At 44.1% G+C, this 21,758-nt stretch overlaps 2 protein-coding genes across 2 annotated transcripts in view; both read right to left on the reverse strand.

The window, feature by feature from the left end:
• The window catches only part of cacna1bb (calcium channel, voltage-dependent, N type, alpha 1B subunit, b), a 153,323-nt gene extending 151,268 nt beyond the window's left edge, over nt 1-2,055 (reverse strand). The window contains exons 1-2 of the mRNA XM_070924227.1: nt 1,995-2,055; nt 140-461 (exon numbers count right to left, since the gene is read on the reverse strand). Coding sequence (XP_070780328.1) covers nt 140-461; nt 1,995-2,055 — 383 coding nt within the window. The remainder of the gene's footprint in view (nt 1-139; nt 462-1,994) is intronic.
• Nucleotides 2,056-3,591: 1,536 nt separating this feature from the next.
• Nucleotides 3,592-21,642, reverse strand: ehmt1b (euchromatic histone-lysine N-methyltransferase 1b). The gene is made up of 26 exons (XM_070924142.1): nt 21,619-21,642; nt 17,911-18,007; nt 17,312-17,820; nt 16,137-16,410; nt 15,854-16,002; nt 15,268-15,423; nt 14,783-14,854; nt 14,584-14,686; nt 13,844-13,981; nt 13,111-13,388; nt 12,537-12,769; nt 12,239-12,454; nt 12,050-12,132; nt 11,810-11,916; nt 11,477-11,599; nt 11,248-11,349; nt 9,706-9,810; nt 9,459-9,613; nt 9,168-9,338; nt 8,771-8,915; nt 8,584-8,661; nt 8,067-8,182; nt 7,594-7,680; nt 6,068-6,146; nt 5,678-5,853; nt 3,592-4,948 (listed from the first exon to the last, which is right to left on the reverse strand). Exons 1-26 carry the CDS (start codon nt 21,640-21,642, stop codon nt 4,759-4,761), a joined length of 3,966 nt encoding a protein of 1,321 aa, XP_070780243.1. The 3' UTR covers nt 3,592-4,758.
• Nucleotides 21,643-21,758: the final 116 nt, after the last annotated feature.

Below are 21,758 nucleotides of genomic sequence, written 5' to 3' on the forward strand. Positions count from 1 at the left end.
ATGGACCTCATCCTTTACTCTAAAAAACCCTTTTCAGTGTCTATCTGTAGTTTTACATGTTTCTTTCTCCCAATGTGAGTTTAAACGGGGAGTTTCACTTGTTAGTAAGTATTTAGTTTAAACGTTTTGTGTGTCTCACCCGCGGGGCCATGGCGTGCTGTTCAGGGTCTGGTGTTTTCTGACGACCTGACGCACACCGTCCGTCCTGCCGGCTCTGCTCAGCCCGTCCAGGTGTAAAACTGTGTCATACTTCTGCACGGCGTCGGTGTCTGCGTCGACGGCTCTCCACGACGTCTCCTCCGGGTCTCCGGCGCAGGTGTCTGCCGCCTCCGCGGGCCCCGGCTCCTCCTCCACCCGCTGACCGGGACGGCGACTCCTGTCAGGCGACGGAGCCCAGGTATCCTCGTACTCCGCCCCCAAGGTAAGCATCCGCCAGGAGCCCAGCGTGGCCGCGCGTACCGCTGGTGGGTGAAAGAAATGAATAGTAGGAAGACATGTTATACAATAAAATATAAAAACAAAGTAGTGCTTAAAAGTAACCGAATACTCCAACAATAACACTGTTTTGGGGGTTTACACTCACCACCTTTTAGCTTGAAAGGTAACACTTGGTCAGGTTCACAACAGGAACAGAGGACTCCAGCAGCGACTCGGTTTCACCCACGAAATAAAGTACCAAAATGCCCACAGAAACTTCTCAAACCACTCCTGCAGCATAATGCAGCGTCCGGGTTTCCATTGGTATGCTCAGCAGGTTGGAAACACCCACATCTTCGCCATATATGTCAAAATATGGCTAAATGCGTAGCTTCCGGGCGGCTTGTGAGGTTAGCTGTAACCGTTTCAGCTGCCTGCTGCTAAGTTAGCTGCTCAAGCGGTCGGTGGTGCTCAGCACACAGGTTACCTATAAACAGACTGAAGTGGTGCTGAATTTAGTCAGTGGACCCATTAGTCTGGGCCTGGCCTAGCCTCGTTTGGGGATGGCCTACCCACTGGGTCCTGCTGTCCCTGTTACTTCCAATAAAGCATAAACCTCACCTATGTGTGTCCAAGTACAGTAGTGTGCTTTTGAGGATTGCCCAGCCTCAATAGGCCTTTCTCACACACATTTTCGCATGTCACAGGAGGAGAAGCGCAGGTGTAATTCATCAAATTGAATGATGGCTGAATTCCATTTAGCTGCATCAGTTTTCAGGGACCTGGTGTCATGCATGCTGACCTCCTGGGACACTCGAATAGAACACAGCCATCGTTAAGGTGACCAGTAACTCCTGTGCTTTTTTCTACTCTGACAAGTCATCATGTCTGCTCTGAAAAAGGCTTTGTGCTCGTGGCTACTCCGAGTAAACTATCCATATCACATAAAGAGCAGGGCAAAGCTGCACGGACTGGCTCCCAGTCCCAAATGGGGCCAGGCCAGCCCCTACAGGTAAAACGAGGCAACGCATCGTTACCTTAAACCACTGTAGACTGACTTCAATGTTGCCATAATCTCTCTTTTTACTGGTAAGTCCCCCAAATAGATCCCACAGGCCTGTAGGCTAATAATATAATAATAGGCCATGCTCAGCCCAGATACAGCTTTACTGATGTGTGTTTGAACAGTAATATGATGGCATAGCATGAAAAAAAAAAACAGGCACTGACCACCTTTGAACCAAACAAAGTGAGTTGAATCAGTGATTTATCATTTTCACCTCCATTCCCCGTTAATTCTCATGAGGAAAAGCAAAGAATAAAGCCTGAAATGACAAATAACACATCATTTTGTATTGTAGAAAGACATTTCTTTCTGCTTTTCTGTCCTGTTAATCACCTCGTGACCCCTGAGACTTATCTTTCTAGGCGAGGCCCTGATCCCCATGGGAACCACTGACCTCTTAGGGTACTTGGAAACCAAGAGGCCGTTACTCAGGATTGACTACGTGAAAGTACAATAAAGAAATGTAAACACAAGCAAAAAAAAAAAGTGGTAAGAACCAGAATGAACGTACCATAAACCACAGTGGATCGCCTCTCTGCCCATCTGGAGTTGAGAGGAACTGTTCTCTTCATCACGGCTCTCCAGTGTTACCGTTACTGTACAGCTGGATAAAGCAGCTATTTGGCCCTCACACAGTAGTACAGTACATGTATATGTCAGCCTGCAGGAGGCTCCCCTGTAAGGCACCAAAAGCAAAAAAAAAAGTTTCTCTGGAATGCGGAAAGGCTGCTTCCTGTCCTGCCAGTTAAGAACCTTGTTATCAGACCAGCCGTCTTCAAAATTTCTCTGATTCAATTATCGACTCTGTTTTTCGCTGTCCGCCCTGGTAACCAGGAAGGGAGCAATCATCGGCCAGTTTATGAGACCTAAAAGGCCTGCAGATGCACCGTCACTCACTTCCTGCTCCTACATTGGGGCTACAGGGGACATTTTGAATCCAAATCCACAGGGTGATTGTTATTACAACCGCTGATTGGATTTGTGTTTTCACAACTTTCTTCCTTGAGTTTAGTGGCAGAGGCGGGAAGGAACTAAGTACAAGTGCAGAGTGAACGTATTGTACTTTACTTGAATATTTCCATTTTTTCCACCCAGTTTATATTTCAAAATGTCAGCCCTGTTAGCAGCGTGGTTCTGGGCATGGAGTTGACTGGAGCAATATCACTTTGGCCTAGACTGAGATATCAAACAAAACCTGGATGGATTGCAATGAAATTTTGATCCAGACAATTTATGACCAGGTACCTGAAAAATACTCGTGACATTCCCATCAGCCACTTTGTTTACCTTCTGATTAGACCTCAACGTACCTATGAGAATGATAAAAGAGTAAGTTATCCCGCCTTAGCAGGTGTAATTAGAGGGTGATGGAGATGTCAATCAAGCACATTTTGCACACGCCTCCGCTGTCCTGAAACAAACACTAATCAGGCAAATAAGAGGAAGCTCCCGTGTGGGAGCTTTAACACTTGTATTTGTCTTTATTGCGCCTTTAAATACTTAAATTTCATCCTAAAACGTATGCAGTTTTGAACTGAAACAATTCTGAATCCACAATTTTACCTGTAATGGAGTAATTCCGTTACAATATTGCTTCTTCCACCGCCGTTTAGTTGTAGCTTCTATCAGTTTGAAACGAGCTCTTCAGCCGCTTTCCAAAATCACGGCACGAACGAGAGGCTTTAAAGTCTGAACTCATTAAAACGAGCGGGGTGTGGGAAGTGTCAGCAGCCCTAGCTCTCTGCCACAGCTGCTCAAACATTTCAGCGCCGGGCCCTGGGCCCGTCTGTCAAGACTGAGTTGCTGCTTGGTTCGTGCAGGGTCAAACTGACTGCAGGCTTCAGTTTGAAGAGCTTTCAGCAACGTGTTTGTGGTTGACAAGATAAGGAGCTCAAAAGCAATCTCTCCCTGGACCTGAAGAAAATCTGCAAAATGACAGAGCTGGAGAAAGAGGCAATGTGATATTCAAATTCTGCAACACCTCTAGGGAACATTTTAGCAAACAGACTTGCCTTCCAAGAGAAACTACAACAACAAACATATCTGAATAAATGTATTAGTAATAAATTTATTGAAAAAGATACAACCAATTAGATGGATGCTTCACGGTCCAGAAATATGTAACAGAACGTTATGGAAGTGCATTTTTATAACCTTTTTTTTTTTTTTTTTATCATTTATACCTTTCAAGACTTTGCACAACAGTCACTGCTTTACTAACAACATTTAAAAAGACGGGTTGGCTTCTGTGAGCAAAATCATGAAACTAAATTAAAAACAGCCTAACTACAGTAACTACGATTAGAAAACTGGAGTTAAAATTAAACATAAAAAAAAACAAAACTTAAAACATTCTCTTATTTTACAAACTATGTTCACTTCGGTAATAAAAATGAAAACAAAAGTAAAAACCTTTGTCAGCACCGTTTTCCTGCTTTGTTTTTGTTTTTAACTCCATTTCAGTTTAATCAATTCTTCTACGGCTGTGGCAAAATATCCGACGCGTCAAGATCCCCTTAAACATGCTTAATAAAAAGGTCCGCCACTTTATTCAGACTAGAAACGCCTCATTTTTGAGGAATGGTACAGCATCTTTCTATCAGACAATCTGTACTCACTGGAGTAGCAAATAAAAAATAAAAAAAGACAATTCACTTTTTACACCATTTCCTTGTCTTTCACATCATTTCAGTTAATTCATCAATTCATAATTAACTATGGCGGCAAATGTTGGACTGCAACAAAGATGAAGTGACACAAAGAAGTGGCAACATAATTCAATATTTATCAGCCAATTTTGCTGGAATGGTTCGTGACAAATGACCACAAAAGGTCAAACAAGTGACACCCAGCTGTATGCTGAGATACCCTCATCCCCGACCCCCAGAGTTCCTTGATCATGACTCCATAAGAAAAGCCATTTCACAATATCAACTAATCGTTTTAAAAAAAGACAAAGACAACAAAATGCACAGTTCTTCCTTCCCAGTAAAGTTTAATGTCCTCGTGATGTCTGCTGCGAGTGACGTCGCTGCCTCCTGCTGTTCATGTTACACAAAGTGGAATAAAGGAGCAGCAAGTGTCTTCCAGGATTTGATTGTGCATCTGGTTGTGTGTGACAGCGTTTTATGGGTTCGAAGGTCGATGGTCCGTGGTTTTAAATCAGAAGCGGAGATACAGTACAAGTTCACTGATAAAAGTTCAAGGAGGATGGAGACAGGCGTCCCCCGTGTGTCCATCCGTCATGTGGCAAAGCTTAGTGTGAGGAGGGGTTTTTAGGAAGGGCTGGAGGGACTGTTGGAAGAGCTGGTGTCAGGTGACGCGCTGGGCTGCTGCTGGTCCTCCGGCGTGCTGTCCGCCTGCAGCGACGCCATGGCCGCCGACGAGTACTTGCACTTGGAAGAGCCGCATTCGCAGTTGAACAGCTTGCTTTTGACTTCCCAGAAGTGGTCGCCGTAGTTAAATCTGAGAGGGGAGGATGAGAGAGCAAGTGATTGTAGAAAAGTGCTGTTATTGTATCAGAAATACCTGCTTTTATCCTCCACCCAGGGCTGAAGAAAAAAAAAGTTTCTTGTAGGTTCATGTCACACTGAGTCAGACAGGTCTAACAAAATCTGGGTCAGCCTGTTGGTTTTAGACTAAAGTAAGGTAATGTTTGTAAACAGAATAAAAAGGAGCTCAACTGAATTATTTTCACATGTAGTTATAAAGAATCTATAGAATACACCTGAATTTTACACTGTCAAAAAAAAACATGAATGAATTGTGTCAATCCTCTAACTTAACAAAGCCTCGGCCTCTCTTTTGATGGGGGGGGGGGAAACGACAACGGCGTCAAACATTTATGTTTTTAATTGCTGGATAATATTTTAATCTGGACTTATTCTAGTATTCAGTACAAAAATGTGACATGATAAAAGACTTCAGACTTCAGTCATGTTACATCCTGTTGAACCTTACAGTTGAAGTTGTGATATATATCGTATTAGGGTACATGTCAGCCGATAAGCATGTTAGGTCAAAGAACGAATATCAGCCAGCGTAAATAACATAAATAGCGATATCGGACTCAAAACTGCAGTATCTGTCGAGCTCTATACGTCACTATACATCACACAGTGGTTGATGTTAGATGATGAGCAAGAAAAAAAAAGACATGATGTCTTGGTAAAAAGAAAACAAAAAAAGTCTTACCCAAGCTCCTCTCCAGCAGTGATGTTTTCACTGGCAAAGAAGGCAATGTGAGGGAAACGAAGGTCCTGGTGTGTTGTGAACACTCGACAGGCAAACAAGTTGGGCTCGCACATGTGATTGAGGAAGCGGCTGATGTTGCCATAGAAACGGGCATCGATGCAGTATAGATCTTGTGGCTGGGAGGAGAAGATAAATGAAAGACTAAGCTGCAAGTGCACAGCGGAGAGGAGAACTCCGCTTAGGAGTTAATAAAAAAAAGAACATAATGTTAAAGTAGCATCTAGAGAATTATCATCGTGAAGATTGTAATATTTTGTTCCCATTCACATCTACAATGCATCCATTGTAGAATATGTTTTCATTGTAATAATGCGTCTCCAAAATCTTTACCTTATCGTCCAGGCTGAACAGGTAAGCATCATTTTGCCTCATCTCTGCTTCTGCTTCAGAGATGATCTCGCCCACGTACCTGTTGGAAAGCAGCCGCAGACATCGCCGAAACTGTTTACAACATGTCAAGATTTCATGAACGTGGAATTATAAGCTTTCGTATTCGGGGAGACTGGAGTTCTGAGATGCTGAGCTTCGAAGATTTAACATCCCTGCTGGTGAACCTGTGCTGTGTCATTTGAGGTACTCAACCCAAAAGGTTATTTTGAATTCAATAAATTACACCACATACACATTATTCAACAAAAAAAGAACATTTTATAGAGCAAGCCAATTGTCTGGTATTAACTTTCTTTGCTAAAAGATAATTGAATTTATCAATTGAGCTTAATAATTCTGTTTTGATGTCCATACGTCCCCGGAATCTTTTCAACAGGCAAACAACAGCGAGAAATATTAGCACATGAACGTTGTCACCACTGTCCTTCCTCACACAAACAGCACAAAATGAAATGTCTTTATTCAGTAGTGACTGTAGGTTTGCTTCAAAACTTGACTGGCAACATATTGGCACAGAACTTCTCAACAAACAAGAAAACAAAATAGCACACAAATGAACAGCGAGGTGAACACACATCTTTCACAGGGCTTCTCGTAGCCGAATCATTTCTCCATGTCTGGAGTGCGCCACCAGAATAATTGTAGATTTTTAATGTCTTAAATGTGTATTTAAATTGGGCATTACAAATCCTCCGTGGGTTGGACTTAATTGAAGAAGTCCGAAAGCACTGAAAGACGGACTGATACTCGGCACGGCTTTGGTCTTTTCATGCATTGACAAACAAAACATAGAACACCACCAGCCTTATTGCATTCTGTACAGATTGTGAAGCACGCTGAGGCAGATTTGAGATATTGGACTATATAACTAATAAACTTGACTTATCCTGTAAGTTAGCGCACTTTCATTGCCAACACGTGCAAGCTGACGTAAGAAAAGCTCCAGCACACTGTCTGGAGCTCACACTGATGACATTTTATTAAATGGACAACAGGAACTTGTTTTTCTCAAGACAACAGCCAAAGGACACCCTAATCCTTTTTTTTTTGTGTGTGTGTGTGTGTGTGTGTGTGTGTTAGCAATGCGTTTTTGAAATGAGAGCTTAGAGATGTGTTACAATAAAATTAAAAACAAAAACACAAGCTCTCAGTCACAATAGATTAGCAGGATAGTGACTGGCACATCAGTAAAAACCCTGAACACGAGAAAGCAGAATGGCTAACTACGTCTTTTGTCTGCTGCGCTCACAGTCTCAGCTGCTGGAGATCCAGACACTGCATGTGTGAGAGTATCAGGTTGTTCAAAATGAGGAAAAAGTGACACAACATGCCTGTTCTGAGTTGATTACTCAATGACTCAATTGTATTGTGATATTTGAGGCAACAAACACACATCCACCAACAACAAGGCTCAAAAATACAAGGTGAACTGCAAATATATTGCGTTATTTGTAAATGGGACTTACTCGCATATAAAGGTCCCCTGCGGTATGTCTTGTAGTGCACGGACACCCCAGCCCTTCTTACTGGTCCTGAAGAGCTGAAGCCTGGTTCTGGAAGATCCACAACATCTTTAAGTTAAAAGTTTTGTATTTCTCCCTATTTACCTTTACACAGCAACTGCATCATATGTTACCTCACAGCATTAATTAGTAGTAATTAATAGCTACGAGACGACTAGTGCTTCCTCACACAGTTCTACCACCATAGAAGTTGTTTAAAGTAAACTCTTTTCTAAGGCTGCTGTTGACATCTGTATTATGCCGCCTGTCTGTTCACATTTCTCAACTCCACCCGTCTTACAGACAAAAACAGAAATCACTTGACAGAAGGAAAGATAACCTTTATCTAAGTGCAGATGCTCTTTTCTCCAGCAGTGCTGCGCTTAAGTTTTTTTTTTTTTTTTATTCGTACACACATTGAAATTCATTCTGAATACCTGAGTCCATTTTGCACTACGCGGTTCCTGCAGGTCTTCCAGCAGGAGCACGCATGGTTGCACTCAAAGATGAGAGGAGGCTCCTCACGGCAGAACTCGGGCAGAAGACGACCTCTCTACACATGACACACACAAAAAAAAGATATATATGGGGCGGACGGGGCAGTGGCTCAAGTCCGTGGGGACTTGGCTTGGAATGGTGGCTGGAGAGGTGCCAGTTCAGCTCCTGGGTACTGCCGAGGTGCCCTTGAGCAAGGCACCGGACCCTTAACTGCTCGAGGCGTCCGACTACGTGCCAGCCCCGTCACTCTAACATCTCTCCCTAATGAATTTCCCCCCGGGAGATTAATAAAGTAATTCTTCTTTCCTCTTCATATATTCTGCATAATTCATTAATATTAATATACATGCTGTGTGGACACCCTGCTCACCTACTGAATGAAATCTGGCTTTGTTCGGGTGTCCACATACTTTCGGACACGTCATGCGAAAAGGAGACTGTGTGGTCTGTCCTTACCTTGTCGTACCAGCAGCGCAGGCTGAGCTGTCCACACATGCAGATACTTGTGGAACAGTCTTCCTTACAAACGCAGTACTGTCGGCCACGGATAGAGAGAGGAAATAATACTGGTCACTGCACACTGCCAAGCACAGAGAACACTTTGGTTCCTTTAAAACACCTGGTGAAATGGTCTCCGACTCACCTGCAAGTGTGTTATGTTCCTGTCGATGTTCATGGGGGAGGTGACACAGTTTTCGGGGATGTATTTGTAGCCGTCTGGATGAGGTTCACTGTCGACAGAGTTGACACATGGAATGGGAACTCTCTCCTGCCCCAGAGCTATGTCACTGTGAACAGAGCAGACACTGGTTAGGGGCTGTCAAACATGTCAAAGTCAAGAAAATCTGATGCAGAGGCTCTGGTGAAAAAAAACACAGAGGTATTACTCAACCCGGCCTTCCTGCATAATATGTTATTTTTCCACCTGTATTGATCACCAACCCAAAGCAGCTCCCTGCCTATTTTAAACACTGCTATTTTCAATCTGAACGCCTGTTTAATCCCACCCAGCGAGAGGCAAAGCACAGTATCATTTCAACCTGTGAAGGACTTTTTCCTCGGCTTGACGGAGCCTCATGTTCTTGGCGTCCCTCTCCCTCCTGTTGGCCTGCAGGGCCGCCCAGGCCTTCGAGTTGTGGCTGCAGCAGTCTGAAGGAGTTTCTCCCTCACGGTTCTTCAGAAACACATCTGCTCCTCGAGTGAGGAAAAGCCTGAGACCACCACATTTTACTGATCATCAACAAGCCACTTCCAAACAACTTTTTGAATCAATCCTGCAGTTCGAGAAGCAAGTTATTTAATTTTCTCCAAAAGTGAGTCAATAAACTCACGTGACACACTCCAGACGATTCTCCCGGGCAGCGATGTGTAGAGGGGAGTCTCCGTGGATGTTGACAGCCTGCAGGTCAAAGCGGGCGTTCAGCAGCAGCTCGGCGATGTCCACGCTGCCTGAGAACGCTGCCCAGTGAAGGCAGATGTTTTCTTCCTAGAAAACAAAAGATAAACCAACAATTACATAAGATTTGATTCCTCTGCAAAAGCATATCAAACACAGAGTGGAATGACTCCTCAGACAACCTTGTCCCTGATGCTGATGTCGGCTCCTTTGGACAGAAGCAGCTTCACCTGGTCCACATGCTTGTACTCTGTCGCCCAGATCATGGCGGTCCAACCGCCATCGTCCTGAGGAAAAACAATACTTTCAAGCTCAGCTAACTGATCTCTTATCAGCTGAAACATCATTAAAATAACAAGGTATTGATGATTTCCACAAAAAAGAAAAACTGTTTTTTTCCCAATCCTAAATAACTATAGTTAAATATCAAACAGTACTGTTACACTTGGTGCAAAGGTTCATCCAAGGGCACTGTCATCACATCACATCACAGCTGTCCTAATGGCTTCCATCTTGCAGCAAGGTCAGACATTTAAAACAAAGACACATCAGACGCAGTGCAGTCCTTTCTCCGAGCTCTGCATAAATCCCACAGCTGCATACATCTAATTTACTGGCATCCAAAGTGCATTTAAAGGAGGCATAGAAACCATACAGAACACTTAGATTGAATAACTCATTGTACAACGTTAGACATTACACAAACATTAAGTGCTTCAGAGGGAGCCACTCCTCTGTCAAATTAATTTCTTTTTGTCTGTTCGGTCCAACTGGGGATCTTTGCTCAGAGCCCAGTGTTTTGACAGCATGTAATAAACTGAACGTCTGAATTAAACTGAATGTTAACTGAATGTTGTGTTCAGCCAAAATACTTTAACCCAGGATGATGATAATGTATTAAGTGACTTATTGAAGTCATTTCAGTGAAAGACTGAAGAGAAGAGAAATTCCTTGTCGAGAGTTAGATGAGAAGCTCGATACCACTTTAATGTCTTTATGCTACATATGAAGCTATCGCCAGCAGCCTGTTAGCGTAGCATAAAGACTGGAAGCAGAGGGAAACAGCTAGCATGGTTCTGTCCACCTACCAGCACTTGTAAAGCTCACTAATCATCATGTTGTATCTAATTTGTTTAATCTGTACAAAGTTGCAGTTTTACGGGGTCTTTATGCTAAGCTAATCGACTGCCAGCTCTAGGTCAATGGTTAACACACACAAGAGTGGTATAAATCTTTTCATCTAAATCTCAGCAAAAAAACAAAAGCAAAGCATTTTTCTACCCTTTAAACGTTGCAGTGCTTCCCACACATAGGCTATACTTCTTATGATATACTGCATGCATGCATCACACTGTTGCATGTATCAGTAGTTGTCAGTATTTTAGCTTATCATGCCTTGACAGGTCAATCAAGAGTTAATCGACCCCCTTTAAATTCAATCAAGAAGTAATTACTGAACTCCGCTGAGGCATTATTAACAATAAGCTGTACGTTTTCAACCACCTAATCAGACATGTGCGTCAGTGTGTGTTCAGACAGCCAGATGAGAAAGTGATTGGACAGCAGCATCAAACACTACCGAATGATGACAAGTGCATGATGACATCCATCAGCAAAACTGAATGACAAAATGTAAAAATTAAAAGCACACAATAACAAATGTAAAAGCACTATAGTGAAGAAAACTCTTTATACCGGAAATAACAATGTGAAGTTGTACCCACCTGACAGTTTATGTTGATCAATCCTGTGGACAGAAGGTGCTCAACAATCTTGTAATGGCCAGACTTTGCCGCTAGGTGGAGACATGTGAACCCTTCCACATCCTGAAAGCAGCAGAGAATCGATTTATTGTTTCTCAGGCCTCAAGATAAAACTATTTACATTCTGATTTTATTCATCACTGGCTCTTGAAAACCTTCGACACCCCGGAGAGACTAGATGCAGGTCTACCTTGTGCATGGCGCTGGCTCCAGCTCTCAGCAGGTACAGGACCGTCTCCATGTGGTTGTTCTCACAGGCCTCCATCAGCGGCGTCCGCTGATCCTCGTCGCATATGTCCAAGTTTGCACCGGCCTGAAGCGGCACACATCAGACAGCTAATGTAAAATTCTGCCGTTAAAGAACTCAAGAGGGGTTGCAGAAGTCCTTAAGTATCAAATTCTATGAGAAATAGTTTGACATTTTGCATTTTAAAACATGAAATTTAGGCTCTAAATGAACCTTATTCATTACCACAGGTGTAACTACAGGACAGGACTGCAAGATAGTCAGTAAGAGTCTTACTTGTACGAGCATATGGCAGATGTCCTTGTGTCCTCCCTCAGCTGCACCGTGCAGCGGGGTGCGTTTGTTCTGAGATTCCATCTTAAAGTTAGGGTCAATACCGTCCACTGGGAGGTAAATGGAGAAAGAAACAATTTCATTAAAAAACATTTGAATAGAAACTAAAGTTAGATGCATATAAAGAACAGAAGGTTTTTTATGAACAACAGTACTGATGAGGCGGGGGTGGAGTTAACATACCCAACATGAGCAAGACCTTCTTGAGTTCTCCCTGTTTGGCTGAGAGGTAAAGTTGCTTGGGGTGAAAACGCAGCTTCTTGGGTCTGATCAAAAGTTGCACAAGAAAAATATTTTTTGAGCGATTTAAGATTTAAGATGTTTTTTGGTCCTTCAGATAAATTAAGAAGACATTCTAGTGGTGGAACTTACTTCTCTGTGTCGAGAGCCACCAGGATGCTCTCTAGAGTCTCTCTGGGTGGTCCTTGAGGGACTGTAAATGGCACACTTGCTCCCGGTCCGGCCTGCAGCATTGTGGTCCTGGACGACCCAGGAACAGCAGAGGTGTCGAGTCCATGTGCGGAGCGGATGGATAGCGAGCTGTCAGCCCTGCCGCTGACTTCAGCCCCCACAGGCAGCCGAGAAGAGCTGGAAAACAAAGGAGCATTATTTTCTCTTGACATGGCCACGCCGCCCCCCCCCCATTCTGACGCCACAGGTGGTAGTGTACCTGCCAGTGGTGGTGTCTGCCCGGCCCTCTGGGACCCCTGGCGTGGCAGGTCCGTGTGCGAGCGCGGGGGGCACAGTGGAGGTGGTGTCGGCCTTGGCGATGGTGACCTCCTTGGCCTTGCTGGCCTCCTCTCCGCAGTGGGGACAGAAGCTTTGACCTTTCAGCACCGAGGCACAAGCAAGATGGAAGCGGTGAGAGATGCTGACGTCTGGTTGGCACTCCATGAAGGTCCCCTGCACAATGAAAAGCCAAATCTTAAGCTTAACTTGTTGAAGGCACTTTACATGTGCTGCAACAGTCTCTACAACCCCAGTTTAGAAAAATGTACATCATAATTTTCCAGAGCCAAATGTATCCATCCAACCACATAAAGAGTTATACAGGTTATATTGATACTCTATCAGTGTTCAGCACAAACATTTTTCATTTTTTTCCATTTCCTTCAGTTTAGTGTAACCTCATTCCGCAGAGTCCTGACATACTGTGTTCAATTAATGAACCCACATACGTCCCTGTGAGACATGTTCAAACTGCAGCTGAAGGAGAGAAACTGCTCATGTGACTGTGTACTCACAGCCCTGCAGAAGAAGCCGCAGCCGGGGCAGCACTGGTGCTTCACCATGCCGTTGCGGTGGTCCTCGCACAGAACCAGCAGCTGAACAGAGTTGGAGGGACGCATCATTTCATGTTTCAGGATGGCGCCCTGGCAGCGCGTCAGCTGTCCGTCAACGCTCTCCGTGGCCATGCACTTCCTGTCCGCCAGGATGAGGATCTCGCGACTCTTGGGCGTCTCCATGCGGCAGCTGCAGAGCGGAAGCTCCTGAGCCTCCTCGATCGCTGACACCGAGGTGTCTGCAGAGAAACAGAGTCTGACTTGTTTACCTCAAAGTCAGTTTGAAATACTTTCAGCTCAACCAGCAGAAGGACTCAATGACCAGAATCATAGGTTGGCTGGAAAACGTGGCAATGGACCTCTCGTAACTTTTTCTGTTGATACCACCCCCTCAAAACCTCTGACAGGGAGTTTTCAACCTTAAAAAAGAAGCAGCTGCACAATAACACAACATTTTGAAGTAAATCAGGTACTATTTGAGGACAGAATAAATGAACAAATCTGACCAGGCATTCCATGCAAACTTGACAATTCTTGACACTGTGCTTTTTTCAGTGATTTAAAAAGGTCTGGGGTTGTGAAGTTAAGAAAATAATTTAAAGGTGAGACACCATGTGTGGCTATGGTGGGTAAAACACACGGGATGGATTATTATGAACTAGCTTAATGAGTTCCCTGAGTCTGCTAAGCTCACCTTTGTTCGGCGACTGAACCGCCGGCTCTTGGGGCTTGTTGAGGCTGACAGACTCAGGTGAGGGAATCTGCGTGTACTCCTTCCCGTCGCCGGCCTGGGCCTGAGCGGAGGCCTGAGGCTGATCCATCGCCTCCGGGTCTGAGCAGACAGTGATCAGTAAGAAAATGCTTCACTGTTTACCATCAAATTCAAGCAAGTCGCAAAAAGAAAGAACACCTATTTTTTTCATGCCTGCAGGGACTTTCTAATGCAAAAAAAAAATCCATACAATGTTTTTTGAACTTTAAAGTAATAAGACAGGGATTTTATTAACTGCATAGAAATAAAGAGATAAAAAGATAGGGTGTGCAAAATAATGCATAACCGTTGTGTCATCACGGCTTAATGTGCTAAACCTGCAGTTCAGAGCTCATTTTCAGCTTGTAGCTATAATATTTTTCAACAATTACCAGTGAAAATTGTTTTTGTACACTTTTAGCCTATGAAAGCCGAGGTCAGGTCCCAGTGGAATCTTAATAGATTTAAATCATGAAAACTGTAGTTTGGAAAGTGAGTTTCACAGATGAATGAAGGTCTTCAAGCCCCTCTAAATTCTTCCAAACGCAAGGACACGTTTAGTGGAACATGTACCGTTTCAGTGTTTCAGATAAGCTAATGCTGCTAACAACTGCTGCTGTTGGTCAACATGTGGGCCGCAGGTGAGCAACAGCAGGTGTGAGTGTGACAGCAGTGGCGATCACCTTTGGCCTTTAACCTCCTCTTTCGCTTCCTGGATGGCCTGAGCCACGCGCTGTCTGCTTTTGTTTTCTTTTTCAACTTCTTCTTCAGACTGGACTCTGTGCTCTGAGGCAGACAGACGCACAGAGGATTTCAGAAAGTCATTTATCAACAAAAAGAGGCGACCAGACATAACTGCATGGTGATGATGGCAGGTCTTACCAAGTCGGACTCTGTGCCCTCCTCCTCTCCCTCTTCTTCTCCGGACTCTTCAGACTCCTGCTCATCTCCCAACTCCACCACAAACAGAAAACTGAGTTCATCGCCAGCGTTTAACTAGTGACATTATCAAAACAGGCTTCATTCTCATACACGAGTCACACAGTGATAGTCGAACCCGGGAAATTGGCTTTCCCAAAGACAGCAAGTAAAACATTGGACTGAATGCTTGTACCAGACATGTTGGTAATTTATTCCATCTCGTCAACACTGATACCCTTTAAGACCCTAATTATTCACTGACTGATTTATCGCTCTTTCCCAAAGAGGCGCGCAACACAGTTGCTGCCTGACTTTTATTAAAGGACTGAACACAATAAAAACATTTCACAAACAGGCCCTCAAGTTCTGTATTTTGAAAAAAGAAATGATCACATGTAAAGTCAGGATAATACGGGAAGAAGAAATAAACTGCTTTATGTTCCAACCTGAGAGATGGGTTCAGATGTCGCCTCCTGGACAGCACTGACAGGCTCTTCTGCTGGCTGCTGTCGCTCATCTTCCTCAGACTCCACCTCCTCGGAGTCTTCCTCCTCAGATATATTCTCGACCTTCTCCCCATTTATGTTTGCTACCTCTTTAGACTGTAAGACAAGAGAAGGACTAGAGATGATCATAACAATCTCAATAAATGGAGTAAAATTACAATAATAATAATAATAAAACTGTTTGGACTTTGGTTTGGGTAACAAATCTCAGGTATCGCCACTTGTATCGAAACATTTTAAACCATGCCAGCCTCATGTGCGACATTCAAGAACAGTTAACAAAGCGTGGAAGAATGTGTTTAAAAATGAAGCCAACATTAGACGCTCTTTTACCTCAGACACAATATTGACTGTAGAAAGGTGGTAGAAAGAGATAAATGTGTAAAAGTGTGAATAAACGTGTGCCAGAGTGCACTTGTAAACTGGCCAAATGAAGTGACTTTGATTTTTTGTTTGCTCCAAAGTGAGATGTCACCCAAGCGGCACTTTATTTGTGTTTGCTTTAATACATGTGAGGAGCACAGACCTGTGGGCTCGTGGCAGACTGTTGTAGTTCCTTAAACATTTCCAGCACAGTTCTCTGCTTAAGCACTTTGGTTTTCTTCTTGGGAACCAGACTGTACGTCCCCATCCTCCTCTTCTTCTTACGGGATGACAACCCTCCTGAGTAAGAGCCTGCAGCACACACATTCACAGCAAAACAGTCAATAGAGATGATGCTCTGCTCTAATCCACTGATTACTTTTCCCTGAAACCCAAGAACAAGAAGATCAGTTTTGTCTGTCATGCGTTACTGGAATCAGTCTGACCTAGTTGGAGCCTGGCTGCAGCTGGAGAAGTCGGAGGAGCCGCAGGTGATGCAGGAGCTTCAGGAGCTTCAGGAGATGGAGAAGCTTCAGGTTGCGGAGGTGCTGGTGAAGCTGATGAAGCAGTTTGTGCTGAAGCTGGCGTATCCGGTGGACTCTGAGGTAGATGGTTCTGAGCGGAGGACTGCTGCGAGGATTTCGGAGCATCGGTTGCAACGTGAGTCTCCATTTTCTCAGTTTTGGCACTCTTTGCTTCCCTTAATTCCCTGTTAAGAAGCTGTGGGTGACAAGAACCAAAAGCATTCATGATCACTGTGAACCAAGCTTTCTTTTTGACCAATTTACACCCCAAAATACCCAGATTTGACACGGACCACTGTGCTTTATAGTAAACAAGGTCCACTAGCGACAAGCACAGCTCAGAAAATCCTCCATTTATAGAAAGATCCTTTTTTATGATTGTTTTTCGTCATTCAGCTGAATTGTGCTCTGATAATATCAACATTGTGTTATTGTTTTGCCAGATTTTTTACAAATTAACATTTCAAAGCAATCAATGTGATTTTGCACACACAGTCAAAAGTATGTGGACACATTGTCTACTTCTGATCTGGGGCAGTTTCTCATGGTTTGGGCCCATTAGTTCCAGCAGAGGGAAATCTTAATGATACAGCATAAAGTCAGATTTTAGACCACAGTGTGCTTCCAACTTTGTGGCAACAGATTGGAGAAGACCCTTTCCTGGTCCAACATGACAATGCCCCCCCCCCCCCCCCCCCCATGCACAAAGCCAGGTCCATAATGATTTTCCCAGTTTGGTATGGAAGAACTTGACTGCAGAGCTCTGACCTCAATCCCATCCAATACCTTTGGGAAGAACTGGAATGATGACTGTGAGCCAGGCCTTATCACCCTACATCAGTGTTGGACCTCACTAACCCTATAATGGGAGCAAATCCCTGCAGTCAGGCTCCCACATCTTGTGGAAAGTCTTCCCAGAAGAGTTGTTACAGCAGCAGATTAATGCTCATGGTTTGAAAAGACATGTTCAACTATCACATATAGGCGTAATGTCCTTGTGTCCACATACTTTTTTCAGATGTCCTAGTAGGAAGTAATGAGGAAAAGGGGCAGAAAACACTAATGGGCTGCTGATAATGCAGATTCTGATGGTTTACCTTCTGCGCCGGGCTGACAGCAGGTCTGGACATGGTCTTGCGCGCTCTGTGTATCGTGACGGGTGCTGGAGCTGGGGAAGGAGACGAGGCTGTGCCATTGTTAGTGTCTGGTGTCCCCTGTCCCGACGTTGTCCCTGTACTAGGGTCAGTTCTTAGTACACCTGAACTCTGTGCGCACCCAGACGCCGAGGCAGGCGGGGGTTTGGCCGCGTGGCCCCCTGCTGGCGAGCCCGAAGGCAACCAGTTAGTCCTGTGAGGGGAAACTCCCGAACCTGGCGCCTCCTGCTGCTGCTTAGTGAGAATGAATCCATTGCTTCCGGTAACAGAACCGTGCGGTGGCTCCACGTCTGGCATACCATTTTCGTTTACCAACGTTAAAGTCTTGTTGTTGCCAGTTGCAGAGCCGTGCGTCGGGCTCTTGTGCCGTGTGCCGTCACATTCTGTGCCGTTCAGCATCGCCTCTGCTGCAGGGGAAGAGGCCAGTCTGGCTGCTACCTCTTTGTCTCCATCTGTGGAAGAAAAAAAAAACAAAGAAATAATGCAAACTACAATGTGAACAGGCCACTTACATAAACTACGTGCTTTCAAGTTTCATTGACTAATACCTATCTGCTCCTCTCCGTTGCTTGCTGCATCGAGTTCCTCTTTCTTTGTGGAAGCACCCTTATCCACGCTGCCCTTGGCTAGACCAGCGGGCTGATGAAAAAAGAACACAATAAGTCAGGAGAAATCACATTTAGAGCTCCAACTAACAATTATTCTATTTTCAATGTCAATTAATCTGTGAATAATGTTTTCAATTACTTGTTAATAATTAAGAATGCCCCATCACAAGTTCCCAAAGCCCAGGGTAGCCTCTTTAAAAGTGCTTGTTTTGTCTGACCACAGTCTAAACCCAAAGATATTCAATTAACAATATCCGTGCAGAAACAATTACTGGGATTAATTGATTAGTCGATGGACAGTGAGTTAATCACCATTGCTCATTTATCAAGCAAAAATACCAAACATTCTCTGCGAGGATTTGCTGCTTTTGTCCGTTTTATATCATTGTAAACTGAAAATTGTGGTTTTAGACTGCCAATCTGCCAACACAATTCAAAAATATGTTTTGCATCACTAAATGATATAAAATGAGGAAAAACAGCAGAAAGTTTTATTACAATCAAAATTACTGTTGATTCATTTTCTACTGAAAATTGAAAAAACAACTAATTCACAAATGTCTGATGTGCAAAAAAAAATCCAGGTCCAAGCATGAGTGTCTGAGTAAAACCATCTTCTGTTTATGCACTGAAGCTGCGTAAAAAACTCTTTTTTGTGCTTTTCAGTAATGTGTCTTTGTCAGAATCAGACACTATAGAGTAAGCCAAGACAATGGAGGGTTACCCCCATGCACTTTCATTGTCTTTCTTCTCTCTTTCTATGCGACAGCCAACCAGTAGAGCAGTAGACGTGCTGCCGGAGCTTCAAAAGAGATCTCAAACCACCCACACGTCTTTACATCTCACAGGAATAAGCAGTTGAAGAGGCAACACCAGGAAATGTAAACCTGTCTCTTGCTCCTGAGCAGACCTCGTGCTCACTGGGAAAATGGGCCCAAAGGAAACAAAAGAGGCCCAAGAGAAAAACATCATGAATCCACACTTTTTTAGATCAAATGTCAAAGGAAAGTGGTCCTAGGTCAGTTGGTGCTTAAAGAGCAGCATACCCAGGACTGAACAGGCTATGTGAGGCTCATACCAAGCAGAATAAAGGTAGATATACAGACACACATGCCACGGGGCTGATAGGGGCTGGGGTCATATCTAGTGAGGAGTAAAAAGCAGGTGCTGAATCTGATTGTCCCAAGAAAGCATTTTTCTCCAAGCTAGCTCAATCACAAGACCAGCAAGACAGAGACAAACTGATTCAACCTGTACAGCTCTCCTCTCCAAGGGCTCTAACAGTCAAATCCTCAAGATTTAACAAGACAGCACCTGATCCTGAAACCTGCACACAACCGGGACACCAACTAAAAAGAGCCATAAGGACACATTTCCCAAATCATCCTCCAAACATGCGCTCCCGAGTCCCTGAGCCGAACACGGACGTGCACTTTGTCAAACAGCAACAAGGTCAGGCCAGAAGCCGGGGCGGTGAGCATAAAAACCTGAGGGGGTTTCCCAAAGAACATCTAGTCTGGGACAATCCTCTGTGGTGTATGATCTCAAGGAATCAAGTGAGCACGTGTGAGGGTGAAGAGAAGAAGAATCCTTCAGTTCCTTTTTGTTTTTCATGGATTGAGGAGAGCCAGTTACAAAAGGAACACCAGCCTCATCCCTCCCCCTAGTGGTGGAAAGTGGAACATACGCGCTGGAGACAGAAAGGAGAGAGGGGGGGAAGGGAGCCAGAGAAGGCTGTCTGCAGATCTCCGCCATTTCGCAACCAGATTGTTTACTGACACAACGCGGCCATTGCAGCAGTTTTCCACTAGATGGGGAACGTAGGGGTCTGGAGGCTCGTGGATAGGGATATCAGGGCTGCTGAAAGAAGCTCCAAATGTGAAGCCAAGGCTCTTAGTGCTGATCAGGAACCTTTAGTAGCACATTAAAAATGGAAAGATATAAGAATAGACCAAAGCTTCAGCCATGCCTGTAAAAGTAATGCTCCAATGGTTCACAGTTAGATTGGACCTTTTTTAAAAAGTAATCATTATTGCTTAGTAATTATGAAATAAGCTCTTATAGAACATTTCTACTGCATCAATCATTCACTGTCCCTGCAACATAATGTGATTCTGGTTATGTGACAAGGCCTGGATGATCGTACTGATGTGACATATCTTCAAATCTACTGCAAGAGAGAGCTGTTAGACTGCCAATGATGAGTGCAAGTGGCCAACACCTCGAGACGTACAAGGTGAAATGATGAAAGAGTACACAACTGCATTTCACACTGCCCAAGAAAACAACGGAGGAGTTGCCTTCCCAGCAGCGATTCCCACATTTTTGGCCTGATCCCTTAAAATGAAACTGCATCTACCTCTGAACCCTTTTCTTTGGGCTGTGAGCTATTTGACCGAAAAGTGAAGTTCCCCCTTCTCAGATTGTTTTGTTTGAATAATTTCTAGAGGCCTGAAGAGGTGAAACTATACAGTACCTCATAAGAAAAAAAAGCAAAGAAAAAGTCAGATAAATACTTGATTTTGTGCAGCAGAAAGGTTATTTTTCATTGTTTTTTTCCTATCTTGTTAGTCATCTTGCAAACCCTCACATTTATCTTGCAGCCCCTCAAACTGTCCCGACCTCAACATTGGGAACCACTGTTCTAAAGAAATGTAGCAAAGGAGAGGTGAAAATTATTGGTTTTGCATATTCTCAAAACAAAAATCTTAGTATGGGGCTTCCTGGTGGCCTAAAGATCCGACGCGCTGCAATCGCAATGACCCCAGTCTGCATCATGACATGTCATCCTTCCTCTCCTGCCACCTCTCTACTGTGCCCAAAAATACTAAATATTTGAGACTGCTTTGCATAAAATCTCAAATAAACTCCAGGAATAAGCCAATAATTTACCTGTCCAGTGACTAACTGTGCAAACTGACTGAAAGACATGCAAGGTCTGACCCTCAGCCAGAAAGCTGCTCAGAAGATCAAACCCTGCAGCCGACAAACATGGAAGTTCACACCGCAGCCTAACACGCATCCTTTGGATTGTTCAGCAGCTACTGCAGCCCTGTGTTCCAGTATATTCCTGATCACATAGCCAAGGCTGCACATACATCCAGTTACGCAGGGACCTCATTATATACTGACCATAGGATACACTGAGAGACAAAAGGAGGCAGGATCTGAGATAATAAATTCTACTAGTTTCCAGATCTTGAGGAGCTCAGACCTTCATTTTCATGTATCGAGTGACATCATATTTCCCGTGCTGTGATTGCTCTAAATACAGCTGTTGTGCTAATCCATGAGGAGCTCTCTCCAACAACATGATCATACCACACTCAAATCCCTCTTTGATATACAGCAGCAGTGATACAAAAAAACAAACACTGCTCCTCGAGATTAAGTCCTCGATTTCAGGAATCAGTTGCTGATAAAGCAGCAGCATATGTCTCGAGAAGCACATCTTACAAACTGAGAAACCATCTCAACGAGAAGACAGCAAGAGCTCAAACCAATTGATTGTAACTTCACTATGACTAAAAGGACCTGAGAAGCAAGGCTATGCATCTCCTCAGAACATTCAAAGCCAACCAAGGGTGAAGAGTATAAAGCTAACGTGTCTTTTCCCTTGTGTGCCTCCAGGAAGCATCATACCTGCTTTCTTCTCATGGCCTCCATTGAGAAGAAGAAGGCGGCAGAGAGGGAGTGTGTGTGTGTGTGTGTGTGTGAGAGAGTGAGAGAGAGAGAGAGGGAGAGAGAGACAACAGAGAGAGAAGGGGGAGGACAGAGAGAGG

The sequence above is a fragment of the Enoplosus armatus genome, chromosome 18 (genome assembly GCF_043641665.1).
Source record: "Enoplosus armatus isolate fEnoArm2 chromosome 18, fEnoArm2.hap1, whole genome shotgun sequence".
Classification (NCBI taxonomy): Eukaryota; Metazoa; Chordata; class Actinopteri; order Centrarchiformes; family Enoplosidae; genus Enoplosus; species Enoplosus armatus.